At 46.3% G+C, this 22,306-nt stretch overlaps 1 protein-coding gene across 1 annotated transcript in view; it reads left to right on the top strand.

Annotated features, from left to right (window-relative positions):
- Positions 1-4,201: 4,201 nt before the first annotated feature.
- The window catches only part of slc39a4 (solute carrier family 39 member 4), a 72,670-nt gene continuing 54,565 nt past the window's right edge, over positions 4,202-22,306 (top strand). The window contains exon 1 of the mRNA XM_067968863.1: positions 4,202-4,499. Coding sequence (XP_067824964.1) covers positions 4,278-4,499 — 222 coding nt within the window. The 5' untranslated portion in view covers positions 4,202-4,277. The remainder of the gene's footprint in view (positions 4,500-22,306) is intronic.

The following is a 22,306-nucleotide window of genomic DNA, read 5'->3' as shown; positions in this document are numbered from 1 at the left end:
GAGTGGGCAAAACTGTGGCAAATGAAGGAGATCATCCACTTTAGATCTGGGAAAGACAAATCGGAATATTTTCTAAATAGTGAGGAACTAGGAATGTGGAGGAGCAATGGGATTTGAGTGTCCAGGTACACAAAGAACCAACAGCAAGTGGACAGGTATAAAAGCAAACAAAAAGGTTAATGGAACGTTGGTCTCTACCTCAAGGGGAATAAAATACAGAGGGGAGGAAGTTATGCTTCAGTTGTACAGACCCCATCTGGAGTACTGCATTCAGTTTTGGGCACCGAACCTGAGGAAAACATATATATATATATATATATATATAAAAAGGGCAAGGGGGTAGAGCGCAGATTCACCAGAATGATGCCCGGGCTTAAAGGGTTAAATTATAGGGACAGGTTGTATAGTCTAGGCTTGTATTTCCGTGAGTACAGAAGATTGAGGGGTGATCTAATTGAGGTCTTTAAAATTATTATGGGATTCGATAAGGTCGATAAAGAGAATCTATTTCAACTGGTAAGGAAATCCAGAACAAGGGGGCATAATCTTAAAATTAGAGCTCGGTCATTCAGGAGTGAAATCAGGAAGCACTTTTTCACACAAGGGTTAGTTGAAATCTGGAATTCTCTCCCCAAAAGGCTGTGGGTGCTGGGGGTCAGTTGAAGCTTTCTAGACTAAGATTGATAGATTTTTGTTCGGTAAGGGTAACAATGGACATGGAGCAAAAGCGGGTAAATAGAGTGAAGATACAGATCAGCCAAGATCTAATTGAATGACGGAACAGGCTTGAGGGGCTGAATGGCCTCCTCCTGTTCCTACGTTCCTGTGACTCAAGCACATAACCTATGATAACACTTCAGTGCAGTACTGAGGGAGTGCTGCACTGTCAAGATGTGCCGTCTTTCGAATGGGATGTTGAACCAAAGCCCTGCCTGCCTGCCCTTCTCAAGTGAAGATAAATAGATCCCAAGGCACTAGTTGAAGAAGAGCGGGGAAGTTCTGCCAGTGTGTCAGTGGTGTAGCACCTTGCACGATCTCAGAGTATCCCAAAGTGCCATAGCCAATGCAATACTTTTGAAGTGTAGTCACTCTTGTAATGTAAGGAAACGCAGCAGCCAGTTTGCGCACAGCAAGCTCCCACAAACAATAATGAAATGAATGACCAGATAACGTGTTTTTAGTATTGTCAATTGAAGGATTAATATTGGCAAAGGCACTGAAATCAACCACCCTTCAAGACTGCATGCAACTCACAGTTCCTGCATACATAATAATATAAGAAATAGGAGCAGGAGTAGGCTATGCGGCCCCTCGAGCCTGCTCCGTCCTTCAATCAGATCGTGGCTGATCTTCTACCTCAACTCCACTTTCCTGCCCTATCCCCATATCTCTTGATTCCCACGGAGTCCAAAAATCCATTGATCTCAGTCTAAATACACTCAACGACTCAGCATCCACAGCCCTCTGGGATAGAGAATTCCAAAGATTCTCTGAGTGAAGAAATGTTTCCTCTTCTCAGTCTTTAATGGCCGACCCTTTATCTTGAGACTATGCCCCCTAGTTCTAGACTCTCCAGCCAGGGGAAACAGCCTCTCAGCATCTATCCTGTCAAGCCCCCTCCAGAATCTTATATGTTTCAATGAGATCACCTCTCATTCTTCTAAACTCCAGAGAGTATAGGCCCAGTCTACTCAATCTCTCCTCACAGGATAACCCGCTCATCCCAGGAATCGATCTACTGAACCTGTAATATGTTACCTGATCTGGAGACAGCCAGGAACAGGGGGAATAGAAAACTTGTTTTAGCATTTTGTCTCTCTTAGCTTTACAGCTGGGAAGGCCCCAGGTCCGATCCCTGGTCTGTGCTGAGTTAGCTGGCCTCAGTAGCAGCGTTACAATTGGTCACGGGGCGAGGGAGGGGAAAAATCAGCCAGCGTTTACACGTCAGATATCTTTGAGCACTTGTGTGAACATCAAGTGTTGGACGGGATCGGGTTTTACGACGTCCCTCAGTGTGGTAAAATGCTGACACTCACACACTAATAGTGGTCTGTTGGGCTGGGTAATGAAAGGCAACTCCGACCCGTGGGACCAGCGAGAAAGTTAATAGGGTACAAATCTTTCGGGCACAGGTCGGGTGCACAAAGCCCCCAATTTCCCAGTGCTGTTTCCTGCTCCCAAAGGGCCCCTGAAACACGTCCAACGTCATATTGGGTCGGGTGATATTCAGGCATCCCTGGTAGTCACCTAAAACAGGTGTTCGGCCCCTTGCACGTTAAGCCTACCACCGGCTTCAGGACCTCTGCCGGAAACTCGTCGGCGCTGAGAGGAGCACGTGCCAGGCCTCAGTTTTTATGGTTCTTTATGCGGCCTAACCAGTTGTCCTTAAAGGGACCGCTGGAGGCCGCCAACAAAAACGGTACTTTTTTTTTGTTGTAACTTACCTTAATGTGGAGCCAGAAGGAGCAGGGGTGCTTCTCCCAGCTCTACGGCAACACTGCGGGCTGCTGCCGGCCCACACTAACCCCTCGCCTCCTCTCCCCACCTTGTCCCCTGATTGTCGACCTGCCTGTGGAGGCACGACAGGCACCCACAGCTCACCGGAAATATTAGGATGACGCGTGAGGCTCAATTCCGGACGGGCCTCGGGCCTGCGGCTTCTGGAGCGGGGCTTCTAAGCGTTTCAGGCCTGAAAACGGGCCTAAACCAACTTCTAACCCTTCAGATGAGGAAGGGACAAATTTGGATGGGAAAGGCGAAGAGAATTTTAATTTTTGTTTTTTTAAAAGCGGGATTGCCCTGTATATATGTGGAAATTCATGTAATATTTTGGAAGGGTGTAGAAGAAAAAATACAAGTAAAAATGATCAATGCTAATGTCCGCCCAAAAGGTTAAGCCGTTCTTTTCTCTTTCAGAGGCCACTAGACCTCCATTTCCAGCAATTTTACGTTTTAACAGACAGTTCAACAAATGCAAACAAAAGGTTTTTTTTTTAAGAAAAAGCACCCTACATGTAAACAAAGTACGAGAAAAACTGACCGGAAATAAACAGGAGGAAATCTAGACGAGGCGAGGGGGGAAAAATGAAACGATTTTTACAGACAAATTACAGGAAAGATGTGATTGCACTAGAGAGGGCACAGAGGAGATTTACGAGGATGTTGCCAGGACTGGAGAATTTTAGCGATGAGAAACGATTGGATAGGCTGGGGTTGTTCTCATTGGAACAAAGGAGGCTGAGGGGTGATTTAATTGAGGTATATAAAATTATGAGGGGCCTAGATAGAGTGGATAGGGAAGACCTATTTCCCTTAGCAGAGAGGTCAATAACCAGGGGGCATAGATTTAAAGTAATTGATAGAAGGATTAGAGGGGAGCTGAGGAGAAATTTTTTCACCCAGAGGGCGGTGGGGGTCTGGAACTCACTGCCTGAGAGGGTGGGAGAGGCAGAAACCCTCAACTCATTTAAAAAGTACTTGGATGTGCACCTGAAGTGCACCTACAGGACTACGGACCAAGTGCTGGAAAGTGGGACTAAGCTGGAAAGCTCTTTCTCGGCCGGCACGGATACGATGGGCTGAATGGCCGCCTTCTGTGCCATAACTTTCTATGATTCTACGATTTGGTAAGGACGGTTAAAATGAAAAAATGCAGAGATGAAGCCAAGGAAAAAAAGAAAATGAAAAACAGAAAGAAATGGTAGTGGTAGGTTGCTTGGCAGTTGCCGGGTGAAATATTGATTTGTACTTTTTTACAGTCAGAGTGACATTTTGTTTACCTCTAATAACTTATTAAAGGGAAGCGCTTGGTGCCTTGGAGTGTACGTGGGAGGAGTAAGGAGACCTGGAACGTGCTTACTATGGCTATGTATATATTTTAAAAATCTGTTAATAAAAAAAATCTATTTTTTTTTTGCTCACAATATTTATGAATGAAAGGGAAATGTGTTCGTTCACAGTGAATGTGTTTCCTTTGAGAGCCCACAAAGCTAGGTCTCTCTCTCTATCAAAGTGAATTCTGCAGACCTGGGAGTTTCCTATTTCTCATGGAGTGGCTGACATCATTAATCTTTCTCTGGCCAATCAAGAGAGAGGGAGAAAAAGGGAGGGGGGGGGGTCGGGGGGTGCATTTGCCACAAGGTTACATATAAAACTCATCAACTTTAACCAGCGGCCATTTGAATCTCTTTGCACAGAAGTACTCAAGGTTTTACTCAATAAGCTTTTGTGTGAACGGGGTGGAGAGATCCTTTCCCTTTTTTTTTGTTTGCTGCACTATGATTAGGCTGCCTCTCGTGCTCCCCGTGCTTTTAGCTGCCCTGAGACTGGCAGCCTCCTCGCAGAGAAATGGATCTCTCTTTATCTCTGAGCAAGAGGTCTTCAGGAGGGTGGTGGACCTTCTGGTCCCAGGAGAAGACATTCTGAGTGAGACGGCTGTCACCTCTTTAATAAGTATGTTAGGGAACCGTGTGCAGTGCTCTGAGGTGTCGTGTGAAAAGGTAAATGCGAGGCTTTCTGATCGTTGAGTTTAGGGGACAAACTCCAGCACAGGCTGCTGGTGCCACCTGAAGGTGGCTTCAAGCACTAACTCAGCCTTGTGGTCGATATTTTAAATTACAGCTTATAATAGACATCAGTAGGATAATCAAACTGTGTGGTGTTTATATAATAGTGTGAATTAAGATCTTGCAACTTAATTTCTGTTGGTAAAGTTTTATGTATATAGATGCAAACATATTCTGTAAATGGGAACTGTTTAGTTCGACTGAGATGAAAAAAAGCACGAGTATTTAAGAATGGGTTTTGGAAAGTTTTCTCTTTTTAAAAGTGTGCAACGTGATCTAACTTCACTATTCCAAACTCGTGGGATCCAGTGAAATGGTCCTTGTTAATCGGAGTGGCTGTTGGTGGTGGTGGTGGTCGGTGGGGGGGGGGGTTGTTATTTCTTAGTGTTTCACTTTTCTTAAAAATAATGGAACAATAATGTCAGGGCCTTAGAGAGGGTGCAGAGGAGATTTACTAGAATGGTGCCAGGGATGAGGGACCTCAGTTATGTGGAGAGACTGGAGAAGCTGGGGCTCTTCTCCTTAGAACAGAGAAGGTTAAGGGGAGATTTGATAGAGGTGTTCAAAATGATCGGTTTTGATAGAGTAAATAAGGAGAAATTGTTTCCAGTGGCAGGGGGGGTCAGTAACCAGAGGACACAGATTTAAGATAATTCGCAAAAGAACCAGAGGAGAGATAGGGAGAGATTTTTTTTATGCAGTGAGTTGTGATGATCTGGAATGCACTCCCTGAAAGGGCGGTGGAAGCAGATTCAGTAGTAACTTTCAAAAGGGAATTGGATAAATACTTGAAAAGGAAAAATTTGCAGGGCTATGGGAAAAGAGCAGGAGAGTGGGACTAATTGGATAGCTCTTTCACAAAGCCGGCACAGGCACACTAGACCGAATGGCCTCCTTCTGTGCTGTAAGATTCTATGATTCCACGATACCTGGGCCAAGTAGAAAATTGAAAGGCCGAGAAGAGGTGACATTGTTTCAATACCAAAGCTTTGATTTTACTTCTTCAAGTGCTTTCTGTTAATGTTCGAGGTGTTAGTATGGAAGCAAGATGGCATCATCTTTTAACTTCATTAAAAAAATATAGTAGGCAGTGTGCTACGCTTTCCCATAATAGGATGTTATTTCCACACATCAGGTTGTTGACTAACTCCCGAGCAATAACAGCCGGACTGCATTACACCTTAGCTTCACAAGTGGGAATTTGAAAAAGAATGTATTTCATGGAGAGTGGGAGAGGGGGGGAGTTATGATTATTGCGCATTGCTGTGTTTTGAGAATGAATTGCTGGGATTTCTCTTTGAAAGAGTCAGTGGGAACTGATAGACTTGTTGTGCGATATCACGAAACATTCACCATGTAGCAACTGTGGAAACATGACAAATGGTTAACAGAGAGACAAGAAAAGCTGCGATGGGGGGGGAGAGATATTGGAGGCTAGAGACGAGAAAGGACTCACTGCTCGGCCCTGGGAGATTTGAGTAAAGGGAGAAAACTTGAAAAGCCAAAAAAGGAGTAGTGTGCCATGGAAGGAAAGATTGACATAATTTATATCATTGAAACCAATTCACACCCGAATCTGCTTCAGCAATCTCATTTTTTTTTGATTTGGCTCAGTCAGATTACACGATGCTTTGTTCGCGAGTAAGTCAGCGCAATCCGGGAGGAGGGAAAAATCTGTCAAAGTTTTGTAAATTAGTTGCTAAAATAGCAACTGTTTGTTTAAACAGCAATGAGAAGTTGTGCAAACAAGCCCCTCAAGTAATCAAATAATCTGTTGTGGTTGTTGCCAGTTCACAGCTTTCCGGTTCCCAAGCATGATAAGAGGTCGGGAAATTAATGTTCCACAGTTTGTCAATAATTCAAAAGCACTGTTGACAAAACAGGTTGACAGAAAGTTAGGAATGTATTAAATTTCCGCAGTTGAACCTAGTGCCAATTTGTGACTGACTACCTGTTATTCTCTTGGGCAGTGAAAGGCCATTTCTCACTTTGTTTGAGCAACTACTGTTCTTTTTAGTGAGATCATTCTTCCACTGCGATATTAACCTCGAGAGGTGGGAGAAGGAGAAAAGAACCCCACAGGTACATTGTGTCTCCTTACGCAAGCTACCAAAAGCTGCCCAGATTGGTGTTTGGGATCAATCTAATCAACAAACGTCGATGTTACCATAGCTCAGCTTGTTTCTATGTATTGCTGGTGTTCAACCAATTAAAATTTTTAGTGTTTTGTTTCATTGTTTTTTGGACAAATACTATCCAAACTCAAAATGCCTGAGAAAGACATTGATTGTACCCTCTGGGCTTACAGCTCGAATATTTGATGTAGAGCAAAACCAGGACATGTCACTCAATCTGTATTTGATGACTCAAAAGTCACCAGTTGCTGTCTACCTACATAGTCATGATCTATAAATAGAAATAAAGATCACAAAGATGATAGGGACCATAAAGGAGATCTACTCATGGAGGCAGAAGGCATGACAGAGGTACTAGATGAGTACTTTGCATCTGTCTTTACCAAGGAAGAAGATGCTGCCAGAGTCTCAGTGAAGGAAGATATAGTTGAGATACTGGATGGGCTAAAAATTGATAAAGAAGTGGTACTAGAAAGGCTAGCTGTACTTAAAGTAGATTTGTTTTTATTCATTCATGGGATCTGGGCGTCGCTGGCGAGGCCGGCATTTATTGCCCATCTCTAATTGCCCTTGAGAAGGTGGTGGTGAGCCGCCTTCTTGAACCGCTGCAGTCCGTGTGGTGAAGGTTCTCCCACAGAGCTAGGGAGTTCCAGGATTTTGACCCAGCGACGATGAAGGAACGGCGATATATTTCCAAGTCGGGATGGTGTGTGACTTGGAGGGGAATGTGCAAGTGGTGTTGTTCCCATGTGCCTGCTGCTCTTGTCCTTCTAGGTGGTAGAGGTCGCGGGTTTGGGAGGTGCTGTTGAAGAAGCCTTGGCGATTTGCTGCAGTGCATCCTGTGGATGGTACACACTGCAGCCACAGTGCGCCGGTGGTGAAGGGAGTGAATGTTTAGGTTGGTGGGTGGGGTGCCAATCAAGCGGGCTGCTTTGTCCTGGATGGTGTCGAGCTTCTTGAGTGTTGTTGGAGCTGCACTCATCCAGGCAAGTGGAGAGTATTCCATCACACTCCTGACTTGTGCTTGTAGATGGTGGAAAGGCTTTGGGGAGTCAGGAGGTGAGTCACTCGCCGCAGAATACCCAGCCTCTGACCTGCTCTTATAGCCACAGTATTTATAAGGCTTTTCCAGTTAAGTTTGTGGTCAATGGTGACCCCCAGGATGTTGATGGTGGGGGATTTGGCGATGGTAATGCCGTTGAATGTTAAGGGTTAGACTCTCTCTTGTTGGAGATGGTCATTGCCTGGCACTTGTCTGGCGCGAATGTTATTTGCCATTTATGAGCCCAAGCCTGGATGTTGTCCAGATCTTGCTGCATGCGGGCTCGGACTGCTTCATTATCTGAGGGGTTGCGAATGGAACTGAACACTGTGCAATCATCAGCGAATGTCCCCATTTCTGACCTTATGATGGAGGGAAGGTCATTGATGAAGCAGCTGAAGATGGTTGGGCCTAGGGCACTGCCTTGAGGAACTCCTGCAGCAATGTCCTGGGGCTGAGATGATTGGCCTCCAACAACCACTATCATCTTCCTTTGTGCTAGGTATGACTCCAGACACTGGAGAGTTTTCCCCCTGATTCCCATTGATTTCAATTTTACTAGGGTTCCTTGGTGCCACACTCGGTCAAATGCTGCCTTGATGTCAAGGGCAGTCACTCTCACCTCACCTCTGGAATTCAGCTCTTTTGTCCATGATTGGACCAAGGCTGTAATGAGGTCTGGGGCCGAGTGGTCCTGGCGGAACCCAAACTGAGCATCGGTGAGCAGGTTATTGGTGAGTAAGTGCCGCTTGATAGCACTGTCAACGACACCATCCATCACTTTGCTGATGATTGAGAGTAGACTGACGGGGCGGTAATTGGCCGGATTGGATTTGTCCTGCTTTTTGTGGACAGGACATACCTGGGCAATTTTCCACATTGTGGGGTAGATGCCGATCTGGTTGGGATGCATCCTAGGTTGCTGAGGGAAGTAAGGGTGGAAATTACGGAGGTACTGGCCACCGTCTTCCAAACATCTGTCGATACAGCGGTGGTGCCAGAGGACTGGAAAATTGCAAATGTTACACCCTTCTTCAAAAAAGGGTGCAAGGATAAACCCAGCAACTATAGGCCAGTCAGTTTAACCTCGGTGGTGGGGAAACTTTTAGAAACGATAATCCGGGACAGAATTAACAGTCACTTGGACAAGTGTGGATTGATTAGGGAAAGCCAGCACAGATTTGTTGAAGGCAAATCATGTTTAACTAACCTGATGGAGTTTTTTGATGCGGTAACAGAGGGTTGATGAGGGCAATGCAGTTGATGTGGTGTATATGGACTTCCAAAAGGCGTTTGATAAAGTACCGCATGGTAGGCTTGTCATCAAAATTGTGGCCCATGGAATAAAGGGGCAGTAGTAACATGGATACAGAATTAGCTAAGTGACAGGAAACAGAGACTAGTTGTTAACGGTTGTTTTTCGGACTGGAGGGAGGTATACAGTGATGTTCCCCAGGGGTCGGTGCTGGGACCATTGCTTTTCTTGATATATATTAATGACTTGGATTTGGCACAATTTCCAACTTTGCAGATGACATAAAACTTGGAAGTGTAGTGAACAGTGAGGAGGATAGTGATAGACTTCAAGAGGATATAGACAGGCTGGTGGCATGGACGGACACGTGGCAGATGAAATTTAATGTAGAAAAATGCGAAGTGATACATTTCGGTAGGAAGAACGAGGAGAGGCAATGTAAACTAGAGGGCACAATTCTAAAAGGGGTACAGGAACAGAGAGATCTGGGGGTATATGTGCACAAATCGTTGAAGGTGGCAGGGCAGGTTCAGAAAGCAGTTAATAAAGCATATGGGATCCTGGGCTTTATAAATAGAGGCATAGAGTACAAAAGTAAAGAAGTCATGATGAACCTTTATAAAATACTGGTTCGGCCACAACTGGAATCTTGTGTCCAGTTCTGGGCATCGCACTTTAGGTAAGATGTGAAGGCCTTAGAGAGGGTGCAGAAGAGATTTAGAAAATAGGAGCAAGAGTAGGCCATTCGCCCCTTGGGCCTGCTCCACCATTCAAAATGATCATGGCTGATCGTCTAACTCAGTACCCTGTTCCCGCTTTCTCCCTATATCCCTTGATCCCTTTAGCATTAAGAAATATATCTATCTCCTTCTTGAATACATCTAATGACTTGGCCTCCACTGCCTTCTGTGGTAGAGAATTTACTAGAATGATTCCAGGGATGAGGGACTTGGACAGACAGGAGAAGCTGGGAATGTTCTCCTTGGAACAGAGAAGGTTGCGAGGAGATTTGACAGAGGTGTTCAAGATCATGAAGGGTCTAGACAGAATAAATAGAGAAAAACTGTTCCCATCGGCAGAAAGGTCAAGAACCAGAGGGCATAGATTTAAGGTGATTGGCAAAAGAACCAAAGGTGACATGAGGAAAGACTTTTTTACACAGCGAGTGGTTAGGATCTGGAATGCACTGCCTGAGGGGGTGGTGGAGGCAGATTCAATCATGGCCTTCAAAAGGGAACTGGATAAGTACTTGAAAATAAAAAAAATTGTTGGGCAACAGGGATAGGGCATGGGGGTGGGACTAGCTGGATTGCTCTTGCATAGAGCTGGCGTAGACTCGATGGGTCAAATGGCCTCCTTCCGTGCTGTGACCTTTCTATGATTCCATGATTCTATGAATACAGATAAGCGAGGCCTTTCAGCCCACCCGTATGATCCCGACAAAGTATTTAACTGCCTCTTGAATGTTTTTGCCTCCACCCAGAGACCGTTTCAGGTCTAAATCATTCTTTGCATGAAGAAGTCCATCGTGATATTGTCCTGAACTTTCGTTTTACCAGTTTGTACCTGTGTCCCCCTTGTCCTGAAGTTGTGTTTTAAGGGGACAAAGTTGTAAAAAGACAATTTTTAGCTCCTAGTTTTAATGCTTACTTCTGGGACAGTAATAGCCAATTACTTCCTTCGCCCCACCATTGGCAGCAGTGCTTTGAGCTGTCTAGAACCTAAGGGGAACCAGTGGATGTCGTATATTTGGATTTTCAAAAGGCATTCGATAAAGTGCCACTTAAAAGGTTGTTACACAAGATAAGGGCTCATGGGGCTGGGGGTAATATATTAGCACGGATAGAGGATTGGTTAACGGACAGAAAACGGGGAGTAGGGATAAACGGGTCATTCTCAGATTGGCAGGCTGTAACTAGTGGGGTGCCACAAGGATCGGTGCTTGGGCCTCAGATATTTACAATCTACATTAATGGCTTAGATGAAAGGACCGAGTGTAATGTATCCAAGTTTGCTGACGATACAAAGCTAGATGGGAAAGTAAACTGTGAGGAGGACACAGGGGCCCTGATATTACCAGGGAGGCAGGTTGGCAGCAGCAGGTTGGGGGGGGGGGGGGGCGACTGGACACGTGGGTAACCCGCCCAGTGAATCCCTGCGCAATCGCGGGTAAATTGAAGCCACTTAACGTGGCTTCCGGGTTTCCAGTCAGAAACCTGCACAGCAGGCGGACTGCGCACCCGCATCACAGGCTGTCAGCTGGAGGAGCCCTATTTAAAGGGGAGCTCCTCCAATGACTGCTCCTGAAGCAAACAATCACACAGCACCATGGAGCAGCCCAGGGGAAAAGCTGCCCCCAGGTTTAATGATGCCTCACTCCAGGTCTTACTGGATGCGGTGAGGAGGAGGAAGGCGATCTTCTACCTGGCGGACAGGAGGAAGTGGCCTGCCTCTGCCACCACGAGGCCTGGCTCGAGATGGCAGAGGAGGTCAGCAGCAGCAGCAACATCTCCCGCACATGGATCCAGTGCAGGAAGCGCTTCAATGACCTAACTAGGTCAGCCAAAGTGAGTACACTTGCTCATTCTCCTACACTCCGTCTTCCACATCACCGCCCCCACCCCACAACTCATCCTGCACTGCCCACACTACTCTATCACATCACTCCTCACACCCACTAAATCCTCATCCTCAACTTACCTGCACTTACTCACCTCCCCAGTACTCATCCCACCACTACCACTCAACTCAATCCTCATACAATGTCATGGCTCTGTCTCATACTCACCCTCTGATGCATCTCATTCACGGTCAGCCTCACCCAAACCAATGCATTCAGCGGTTGGCCACGTCACCATCCCTCACTCACGACTCTCTATATTCTCCCCTTCTAGGAGAAGAGAGCCCAGAATGCACGGGAGAGGGTGAAGACCAGAAGGGGGGCCGCAACATCAGGTCGTCCTCACGGACGCGAAGCAGGTAACTCTTGAATTGTGCCTGTCCGTCGGGGATGCCTGCCACCTGACAAACGGCTGCTGACAGAACTTTAACATTCAGCACACACAATATCAATTGATGCTAACGTGCCTTGCCATTTTCAGCACCTCAACATCTGTCATCATGCTTAATATTGCCTTCTGTTCTCTTACAGGGCCTTCAGCGACCGCTGTGACGGCGGAGGGCGATTCCTCAGAGGACCTGCCGGACTCTGAGGGGGCACCGTCACACCTGAGCGAGCCATCCACCAGCGCAGATACACACACCTCGGTGGGTCCCCATCCTCACTTAGTTGGGGTTGCACATGGTGAGTCACCACACACATGTGAGCACGAGTAGACACTGGTGGCAGGGGCAGCTGTGGAGAGTCCGTGTTGGTGGGAGCACTCTTCTCCAGGCTCTGCTCAGCTGGACACCGATGCTGAACCCTGGGGGCCATCCTTTAAAAGGAGAATGATCGAGGGGCAGCAGCACATTTGCGAGGTGCTGGAACAGGTGCCACCCGTACTCTCCACAATCGCGCAGAGGATGGAGGATTCCAACTCTTGCATGAGTGGAATGGTGGCACAGGTAAGGGAGGGCATCTCTGAGATACTGTCACAGGGACGTGAAGGCATCTCTGAGATAGTGTCGCGGGTAAGTGCAGGAACGTCTACGATGGAGGGGAGGCTAGCCTCCATCGAGCTTCAGGCACGGCTGAACATTGAGTCCACTGAGGCCCTGACAATGACCCTTCGGACTCAGGGTGAGCAACTTTTCGCTGCCTTAAACAGGCAGGCAGATCACTAGCACTGGCCTTAGAAGGCGTCACACACATCCTCCAAACTGTCGTCCAGCAGGGTGTTAGGAGTGATGTGGGCCTGGCCCAGGAGAGGGATGATGGTGAAAGGGGACATGGAAGTGGGGACACCACTCAAAGTGCTTCCTCGTCTCACCCGTTGCCCCCCTCTCATCCAGTACCCGCAATGCTGCCTCCTCTCCAGGTGGTTGAGTCTGCCCCTGCATAGGTGCAGGTGGAGCAGTCTTTGGAGGGGCCTTCAAGGGCACTGAAACCCAGAGGGGGTCGGCCCAAAGCATCTAATCGGTCATGGCATGAACAAGAGCAACCTGCCACTACCTCTGCTGCAGCCACAGGGGATGCACCACATAGGAGTAGTTGGAAGCGTAAGGCAAAGGTGTTGTGGGCACAAAGGGGACGCACAAGGGTGTTTGACGGTTTGTCATGTTTTTTATTTATATTTGATTTTTGTTCAACTCACATTAAATATTATATTGTCACCACTACTGCCACGTCTTGGCCATTCTTGACTGGCTTGTGCAATAAGTCCCTTTCATGAGGTTCTCGTGAACACCCACACTTGATGCCACCCATTGGGTCACCCTACAGCGGCTGTATGTGTAGTTGCACGACTATTTTGTGCAGGGGGTGGGGGAGGGGGCTGGTGTGGCCGCTCCTCTGTCCAGGTGATGAGGACTGGGACTCTTCACACCGTCTGATGTTAGGAGAACCATTCACATATCAGTGACTCCCTGGCCTCACGAGCAACCAGGTGAGCCACTGTTCTGCCCATGGGTTGCTCCTCTTCTGTCTCCTCCTCCTCTTCCTCCTCCTCCTCCTCAATATGGGTGGCAGATGTGGATGGGGCATCCTCCAGCGGCACCCCTCTCTGTTGTGCCATGTTGTGCAGGGCACAACAGACGACCATAATGCGTCCCACTCTGTCTGGTGCGTATTGAAGCGTTCCCCCAGAACGATCAAGGCACCTGAAGTGCATCTTGAGCAGCCCTATAGCATGCTCAATTGTAGACCTAGTCGCGATGTAGCTGTCATTATATCGACAATGTTGCTCGGTGGTGGGGTTCCTCAGTGGTGTCATGAGCCACGTGTGCAGGGGGTATCCCTTGTCCCCGAGGAACCAGCCCTTGTGGGTGTTCGGTGCGTGGAAGAGGGGTGGGATGTTAGATTCCCGGAGGGTGAAGGAATCGTGGCAGCTACCGGGGAATCTGGCGCACATGTGAAGGAATCTCTTGCGGTGGTCACAGGTGAGCTGAGTGTCGATGGAGTGATAGCCCTTCCTGTTGATGAACAGTCCTGGCTCGTGTGGAGGTGCTCGTATTGCTATATGGGTGCAATCGATTACACTTTGCACCCGTGGGAAGGCAGCCACCGCGTGGAATCCCACTGCCCTCTCTGTCTGGCTGAGTTCATCTATGGAGAAGTTGATATAGTGCGAGGCCCTGCAAAACAAGCCCTTCGGTGACCTGCCTTATGCACTTGTGTGCAGACGACTGAGAGACCCCGGCGATGTCCCCGGTGGCACCCTGGAACGATCCGGAGGCGAAGAAGTTGAGGGCAGTGGTGACTTTGACAGCGACAGGTAAGAAGATGCTGCTCGGGCCAGCCGGGAGCAGCTTGGCATGAAGTAGGCTGCAGATGTCTGCGACTACCTGCCGACTGACTCTGAGCCTCCGTATGCACTGCTCCTCAGAGAGGTCCAGGAAGCTGGGCCTCGGTCTGCAGACCCTGTGGCGAGGGTAGTGCCTCCTGCGACGCCGCTCTCTCTGTTGTTGCCCTCGCTGCTGTTGTGCAGGTGCCTGTGGCGCAGCATTGTGTTGTGGAGCTCCACGTGGCGGAGGTGGACAGCGTGCCTGGCGAGGCTGGTGATGTTGCTCATCCTCAGATGAAGTGATGAATGCAGCCATGGCGCCCCCCCCCCCATCCTGACGGTGTGAGTTTGAGGGGGTCCGCAAAGTAGGTAAATGTGTTTGCACAGCAGAGTTAAGGGTATAAATTAATAATTTTGAGTGGAAAGACAAAAGTGTTCCAGCCAAAACTTTGTGTGAAGTGACAGACTGCCCTGCTGCAATAAATGAGGTGTCCCCACAACTGTCAAAAAATCCTTTGCATCTCCCACTAGCTGCTGGCTGAAACACGTCTGCTCCTACAGGGAGTTTTTCCCACAGCACGGGAAACATGCTGAGGATCCTTCAAAATTGCACCCCTGCCAAAATCTCCAGTCAATGAGGTCTGTCAAGTACCTCAACTACCTAAATGAGTATCTAAATTGTCATCCCGCTGGCTTTATTGCTGGTGGGAGTCCCGCATGTGGGAGCTGCGCGCGCACCCGAACGCGTCATTGGGGAACCCGCTCTGGGATTCTGTCATTTTCTTAGCCCACCCCGCCCCAACGCAAACGCTTGGCCATCCGAAAATCGGCCCCAAGGAGTCTGCAAAGGTTAAGTGAGTGGGCAAGAAGGTGGCAGTTGGAGTATAATGTGGGGAAATGTGAGGTTATTCACTTTGGTAGGAAGAATAGAAAGACAGAACATTTTTTAAATGGTGAGAAACTATTAAGTGTTGGTGTTCAGAGAGACTTGGGTGTCCTCGTACAAGAAACACAAAATGTTAGCATGCAGGTACAGCAAGCAATTAGGAAGGCAAATGGAATGTTGGCCTTTATTGCAAGGGGGTTGGAGTGCAAGAGTAAGGGAGTCTTGCTGCAATTGTACAGGGGATTGGTGAGACCTCACCTGGAGTATGGTACAATTTTGGTCTCCTTATCGAAGGAAGGATATAAAATTGGAAAATGCTGGAATAGTTGAGCAAGTCAGGCAGCATTTGTGGAGAAAGAAACAACGTTACTCTGTGTCTTTCTGTATTTATTTCAGATTTGCAGCATCCACAGCATTTTGCTTTTAAGGAAGGATATACTTGCTTTAGATGGCGTGCATCACTAGATTTATTCCTGGGATGAGAGGGTTTTAGGAACATAGGAACAGGAGTAGGCCATTCAGCCCCTCGAGCCTGCTCCGCCATTTGATAAGATCATGGCTGATCTGTGATCTAACTCCATATACCTGCCTTTGGCCCATATCCCTTAATACCTTTGGTTGCCAAAAAGCTATCTATCTCAGATTTAAATTTAGCAATTGAGCTAGTATCAATTGCCCTTTGCGGAAGAGAGTTCCAAACTTCTACCACCCTTTGTGTGTAGAAATGTTTTCTAATCTCACTCCTGAAAGGTCTGGCTCTAATTTTTAGACTGTGCCCCCTACTCCTAGAATCCCCAACCAGCGGAAATAGTTTCTCTCTATCCACCCTATCTGTTCCCCTTAATAGCTTATAAACTTCGATCAGATCACCCTTTAACCTTCGAAACTCTAGAGAATACAACCCCAATTTGTGTAATCTCGCCTCGTAACTTAACCCTTGAAGTCTGGATATCATTTTAGTAAACCTACGCTGCACTCCCTCCAAGGCCAATATGTCCTTCCGAAGGTGCGGTGCCCAGAACTGCTCACAGTACTCCAGGTGCGGTCTAACCAGGGTTTTGTACAGCCGCAGCATAACTTCTGCCCCCTTGTACTCTAGTCCTCTAGATATAAAGGCCAGCATTCCATTAGCCTTCTTGATTATTTTCTGCACTTGTTCATGACATTTCAATGATCTATGTACCTGAACCCCTAAGTCCCTTTGGACATCCACTGTTTTTAACTTTTTACCATTTAGAAAGTACCCTGTTCTATCCTTTTTTGATCCAAAGTGGATGACCTCACATTTGTCTACATTGAATTCCATTTGCCACAGTTTTGCCCATTCACCTAATCTATCAATATCTCTTTGTAATTTTATGTTTTCATCTACACTGCTTACAATGCCACCAATCTTTGTGTCATCGGCAAACTTAGATATGAGACTTTCTATGCCTTCATCTAAGTCGTTAATAAATATTGTGAATAATTGAGGCCCCAAGACAGATCCCTGCGGGATTCCACCAGTCACATCCTGCCAATGTGAGTACCTACCCATTATCCCTACTTTCTGTCGCCTTTCGCTCAGCCAACTTCCTAACCAATTTTCCATCGATTCCATGGGCTTCTATCTTAACTAACAGTCTCTTATGTGGGACTTTTTCAAATGCCTTCTGGAAGTCCATATAAATAACATCCATTGACAGTCTCCTGTCCACTACTTTAGTCACCTCTTCAAAAAATTCAATCAGATTTGTCAGGCACAACCTACCTTTCACAAATCCATGCTGGCTCTCTCTGATTAACTGAAAATTTTCGAGGTGTTCAGTTACCCTATCCTTAATTATAGACTCCAGCATTTTCCCCACAACAGATGTTAGGCTAACTGGTCTATAATTCCCTGGTTTCCCTCTCTCTCCTTTCTTAAAAAGCGGAGTGACATGTGCAATTTTCCAATCTAGAGGGACAGTTCCTGAATCTAGAGAATTTTGAAAGATTATAGTTAGGGCATCTGCAATGTGCTCACCTACTTCCTTTAAAACCCTGGGATAGAAACCATCTGGTCCTGGGGGTTTGTCACTCTTTAGTGCTATTATTTTCTTCATTACTGTTGGATTTCCTATGAGGAGAGGTTGAGTGGAATGGGCCTATACTCTCTGGAGTTTAGAAGAATGAGAGGTGATCTCATTGAAACATGTAAGATTCTGAGAGGGCTTGACAGGATAGATGCTGGGAGGCTGTTTCCCCTGGCTGGAGAGTCTAGAACTAGGGGGCATAGTCTCAGGATAAGGGGGTCGGCCATTTAAGACTGAGATGAGGAGGAATTTCTTCACTCAGAGGGTTGTGAATCTTTGGAATTCTCTACCCCAGAGGGCTGTGGATGCTCAGTCGTTGAGTATATTCAAGGCTGAGATAAATAGGGAATCAAGGGATATGTGGATCAGGTGGGAAAGTGGAGTTGAGATAGAAGATCAGCCATGATCTGATTGAATGGCGGAGCAGGCTCGAGGGGCCAGATGGCCTATTCCTGCTCCTATTTCTTATGTTCTTATGTTCTAAGCTCTGGAATCCCCTCCCTAAACCTCTGTGCCTCTCTTTCCTCCTTTAAGGCCCTCCTTAAAATCTACCTCTTTGACCAAGCTTTTAGTCACCTGTCCTGATATCTCCTTATGTGGCTCGGTGTCAATTTTTGTCTGATAAAGCTCCTGTGAAGTGCATTTGGGACACTTTACTATGTTAAAGGTGCCATATAAATGCAAGTTGTTGTTAAATAAACCTGTCCAACAGGGGTGGAGGCGGATAACGATGATGATTCCAAGTATGAGGAATTTAAGTTATGAGGAAACGCCAAAGAGGTTGGGCATGTTTTCTTTGGATTTTCAATATAATGAAGGGAATTGTTAAATGCAATTCAGACAAATGACTCACTAAGGAGCAGCGTTCAAATACCAGGGGTCACAGGTTACAAATGGGAAATTAGGAGCAAGAAGGGAAGTCGGAGGAATGCTTTCGTCCAAAGGGTAATAGGGTTCTGGAATAAGTTACAAGGTTTGCAGAATGAATGGGTTGAAGAGACATGGGGATAATTTTGACTGTGCGCTAGTGTAAAATGGGTGATAGTAACTCGGCAGCCAGTTTTACATTGAAGTCAATGGAAATAAACATCGGGATTGATGCAAAACTGCCGACTCCCGATCACCCATTTTACACTATCGCACAGAGTCAAAATTACCCCACATAGTGCATTTCTGGAGAGATAAGGGATTGAGAGTACACTGAGAAGGAAGGTAGTGGCTGGGGGCCGGGGGGGGGGGGTGCTGTGAATAAGCTATGGAAAAGAACCCAGCTCGTTCAGTCTAATGGTCTTTGGTCTGTGATGTAAATTTCTTGGTTTACATCACGAAATTTGGGAAGTTATGTGTTATTCATAAGCTGGCACCGTCTTTGAATCAGAGCCACATTACATTTCGCCATTGTTACTTCCTTTTAACTTTAACATATTGTCAAATTTACCAAGGATGGTAAATCTTCCCAAACCACGAATTAGTGGGTCATCCATGTTCAATGAGATGGCTGTTTTCTCAATTGCCAGGAAGTGATACATGCTAGAAACTCATACGTTGCTAAAAAAGCTCAAGTAGCACCCTCAATGACTCAATGGCCCCAATTTTATCTCCCCTGCCTAGTGGAAACTAGGCGGGGGGGGGGAGTTAAAATTGAGTGGGGGGACTTACCCACTTCTTTCCTGACCCGGTCTGATCGCCTGCAATAACCGTCCCAAGCCAGAGGGGTCCTCTTTAAATATGCAGATCGGGCTCTCATGTCATCGGGACGTGATCTGCTATTTTAACACGGGGCCTGAGCGGGGGAGCAGTGAGGGTCAAGCCAAATCTGCCGGGAGCTGGATTGAGGGCCGGAAAGGTAAGTTTTAAATATTTTTTTTAAAGTTTCCTTGTGGGCCGGGATGAGCAGGAGTGCCCCTCCAGGCCCCACAAGGAAACCTTGTGCCTCCCTTGCCCCGATTTCTTTCTCCCTCTCCTGATCACACCACCACCCCACCTCCCCCCCTCCAACAAGCCCTCCTTTCCATTTACTTGACTGCCTGGGACCGTTCCCAAGGCTCCTGCCGCCCAAATTTTTGCCCTGATTCCTGCCGAGTTTGGGCGGGAGTCAATGCCCGGATATGGAAATGGGGCCAGGGGGTTAAAATCTCTCCGGGCCTCACCGGACGAGCTCGTTGCTCCCCCTGGCCACTCAATCAGAAGCATCAATGCCAATAAGTTTATGTAGTGATGTGTACAGACCAGAAAAGTCCTGCTTTTGGCACTCCCCCCTCAACAATCTGTGATGAGTTAATGATCTCAGCCAGGGTGGTGGTGAGGATGCTACAATTGGCTTCAGCATTTTGGGGGTTTAGGGGGGGCCAAACCAGCCAAGGTCCAAGCTTCTGATCATCTATCCAATGAAATATACTTTGATGTGAAAGAACTAATTGTGTTCCACTGTACAAATGTTTTTTACACAATTCAACAGAGCAGTATTAATTGTTAAGTTTATCTAATAATCTCTCCAAATTGTAATAAAAAAACATTTAAAAGCAGGAGTTTGAATTGTTACGAAATCTGGAGCTTGGTAAGAATGAAAGACTCTGTTTTGCTCCCTCCTCAAGGGTCACAGTAAGTTGGTGCAGAATAAACTAAACTAAATATAACTAGCAATATAAACGAAATGGTACAATTTTAAAAGGGGGTTCAGGAACAGATAGTCCTGGGGGCACACGTACAGAAATCTTCAAAGGTAACAGGACAAGTTGAGAAGGCTATTAAAAAAGCATGTAGGATCCTTGGCTTTATAAACAGAGGCATAGAAGCAAGGACGTTGTGCTAAACCTTTATAAATCGCTGGTTAGGCCACAGCTGGAGTGTTCAATTCTGGGCACCACACTTTAGGAAGGATATCAAGGCTTTGGAGAGAGTGCAGAGGAGATTTACTAGAATGGTACCAGGGATGAGGGACTTCAGTTATGTGGAGAGACAGGAGAAGCTGGGACTGTTCACCTTAGAGCAGAAAAGATTAAGGGGAGATTTAATAGAGGCGTTCAAATTCATGAACGGTTTTGATAGAGTAAATAAGGAGAAAATGTTTCCACTGGCAGAAGGGTCAATACCCAGAAGACACAGAATTAAGGTAGTTGGCAAAAGAGCCAGAGGTAAGAGGAGGAGAAACCTTTTGCGCAGCGAGTTGTTATGATCTGGAATGCACTGCCTGAAAGGTTGGTGGAAGCAGATTCATGAGGAACTTTCAAAAGGGAATTGGATAAATACTTGAAGAGGAGAAAATTGCAGGGCTATGGGGAAAGAGCAGGGGAGTGGGACTAATTGGATAGCTCTTTCAAAGAGCCCGCACAGGCACGATGGGCCGAATGGCCTCCTTCTGTGCAGTAAGATTCTCTGATTCCAGGAGCTGGAACCATTGTTGCACAGGGTAACAGGCCCATTACAGACTTTCTCAGTGTCAAAATATTGTGCTTTTATTATTTGCTGATTTTTACCCTGCATACGTTTTAACTGTAAAAATATGAATTTCTTTAGTCTGTTAACATCGCTATGGTGATATCAATCATTTCATAGAGAGTTTGGTGGTGTAGGGTGAGTCATCAGATTTGAGCAGGCAGAACTGTGCAGTTGGGATAACTGTTAGCTGCTCAGTACACACCTATGCAAGGACAGAGTATAAAGGTATAACATTCATATCACACAGGGCAAGGTCTGGTTTGGGGAATTGCAGTTAGAGCATTGAGTGAGTCCAGTTCTGCAACAACCAAAAATTGTAACGCACGGGTTGTATCAACATTGTAAATTAATTTCAGCATCAAGATAGTAGTTATAAAATGTGCGTCCTTTGTTCTCTCGTTTTTAAAAGTAGTTGATTCTTTGATTAGATTCTAGCTTGTAGCTCCCTCCCAAGTGTCATGGTTCATATGGTGTATATATATATGTATATATACCATCTGAACTGTTTATAGTTTGCAACTGAACCCAAGTAACCCTTATTTATATATATATACAAAAGTCTTATGTTTGAACTGGATTACAAGCAATCTGCAAACTTCCCTCACCAATAACAATTAATCTCTAACTGGCTGCAGGATTTACAGCAATTCGACTTTGTGTCCTTAAAGGGACAAGCCATCCTAAACAGAATTGCACTTAGCAACAGAGTAAGGCACGACCCCTTATATGGTATAACACTGTTATGATCTGGAATGCACTGCCTGAAAGGGTGGTGGAAGCAGATTCAATAGTAACTTTCAAAAGGGAATTGGATAAATACTTGAAGGGAAAAAAATTGCAGGGTTATGGGGAAAGAGCGGGGGAGTGGGACTAATTGGATAGCTCTTTCCCAGAGCCAGCACAGGTACGATGGGCCAAATGGCCTTCTTCTGCGCTGTATGATTCTATGAACACTCCTGCCAGTTTGCACTTTCTGTGTTAATGCCTATGAATTTTGTATAACTATTTTGGCAGCAGTAATGGAGCAGAGTTCTTATGTTGAAGGCAGGGTGCGGTTTGTGCATCTGTGGGAACGACACTTTGAATAGGGTGTTTGTGTTAGTGACAGGGTGAGGTTGAAGATATTATGCTAAGTGTCCTTACCAGTGACAGAATAAAATTGGCATGCTTGTGTTAATGCAGGTGTCATTTTAATCAAATGTTGGTTTATATTTGGCCTGCTAAATGCTTCTGCAGTGTGAAGTACAATTTTTCAATGTCCTATTTCCTGGTCGTAGTATTGGGCTAGATCTTGCTGGAAAAATAATGACCCATTAAGAGACACGCCGTGAGTTGCAAATCTCCAGAACTTGCTGGTGGATTTGCTTCGCGCAAACGGCATCTCGCCTGTAGCCTTCCCGTTATTTTTAAGAACTTGCTGGATTTGCACATTAATTGCCGATTAAACTCGCCACAGAAAGTTACGTCTGGCAATTAATGGTGTTAGTGCCTTTTTAACGACGTGATAATTATTAATGCAATGCTAATCAACTTCTCTGGCTCAGAGA

Source organism: Heptranchias perlo, chromosome 2 (genome assembly GCF_035084215.1).
Source record: "Heptranchias perlo isolate sHepPer1 chromosome 2, sHepPer1.hap1, whole genome shotgun sequence".
NCBI classification, from domain to species: Eukaryota; Metazoa; Chordata; class Chondrichthyes; order Hexanchiformes; family Hexanchidae; genus Heptranchias; species Heptranchias perlo.
The sequence above is the reverse complement of the archived record's forward strand: the minus strand, read 5'-3'. Positions and strand labels throughout refer to the sequence as shown.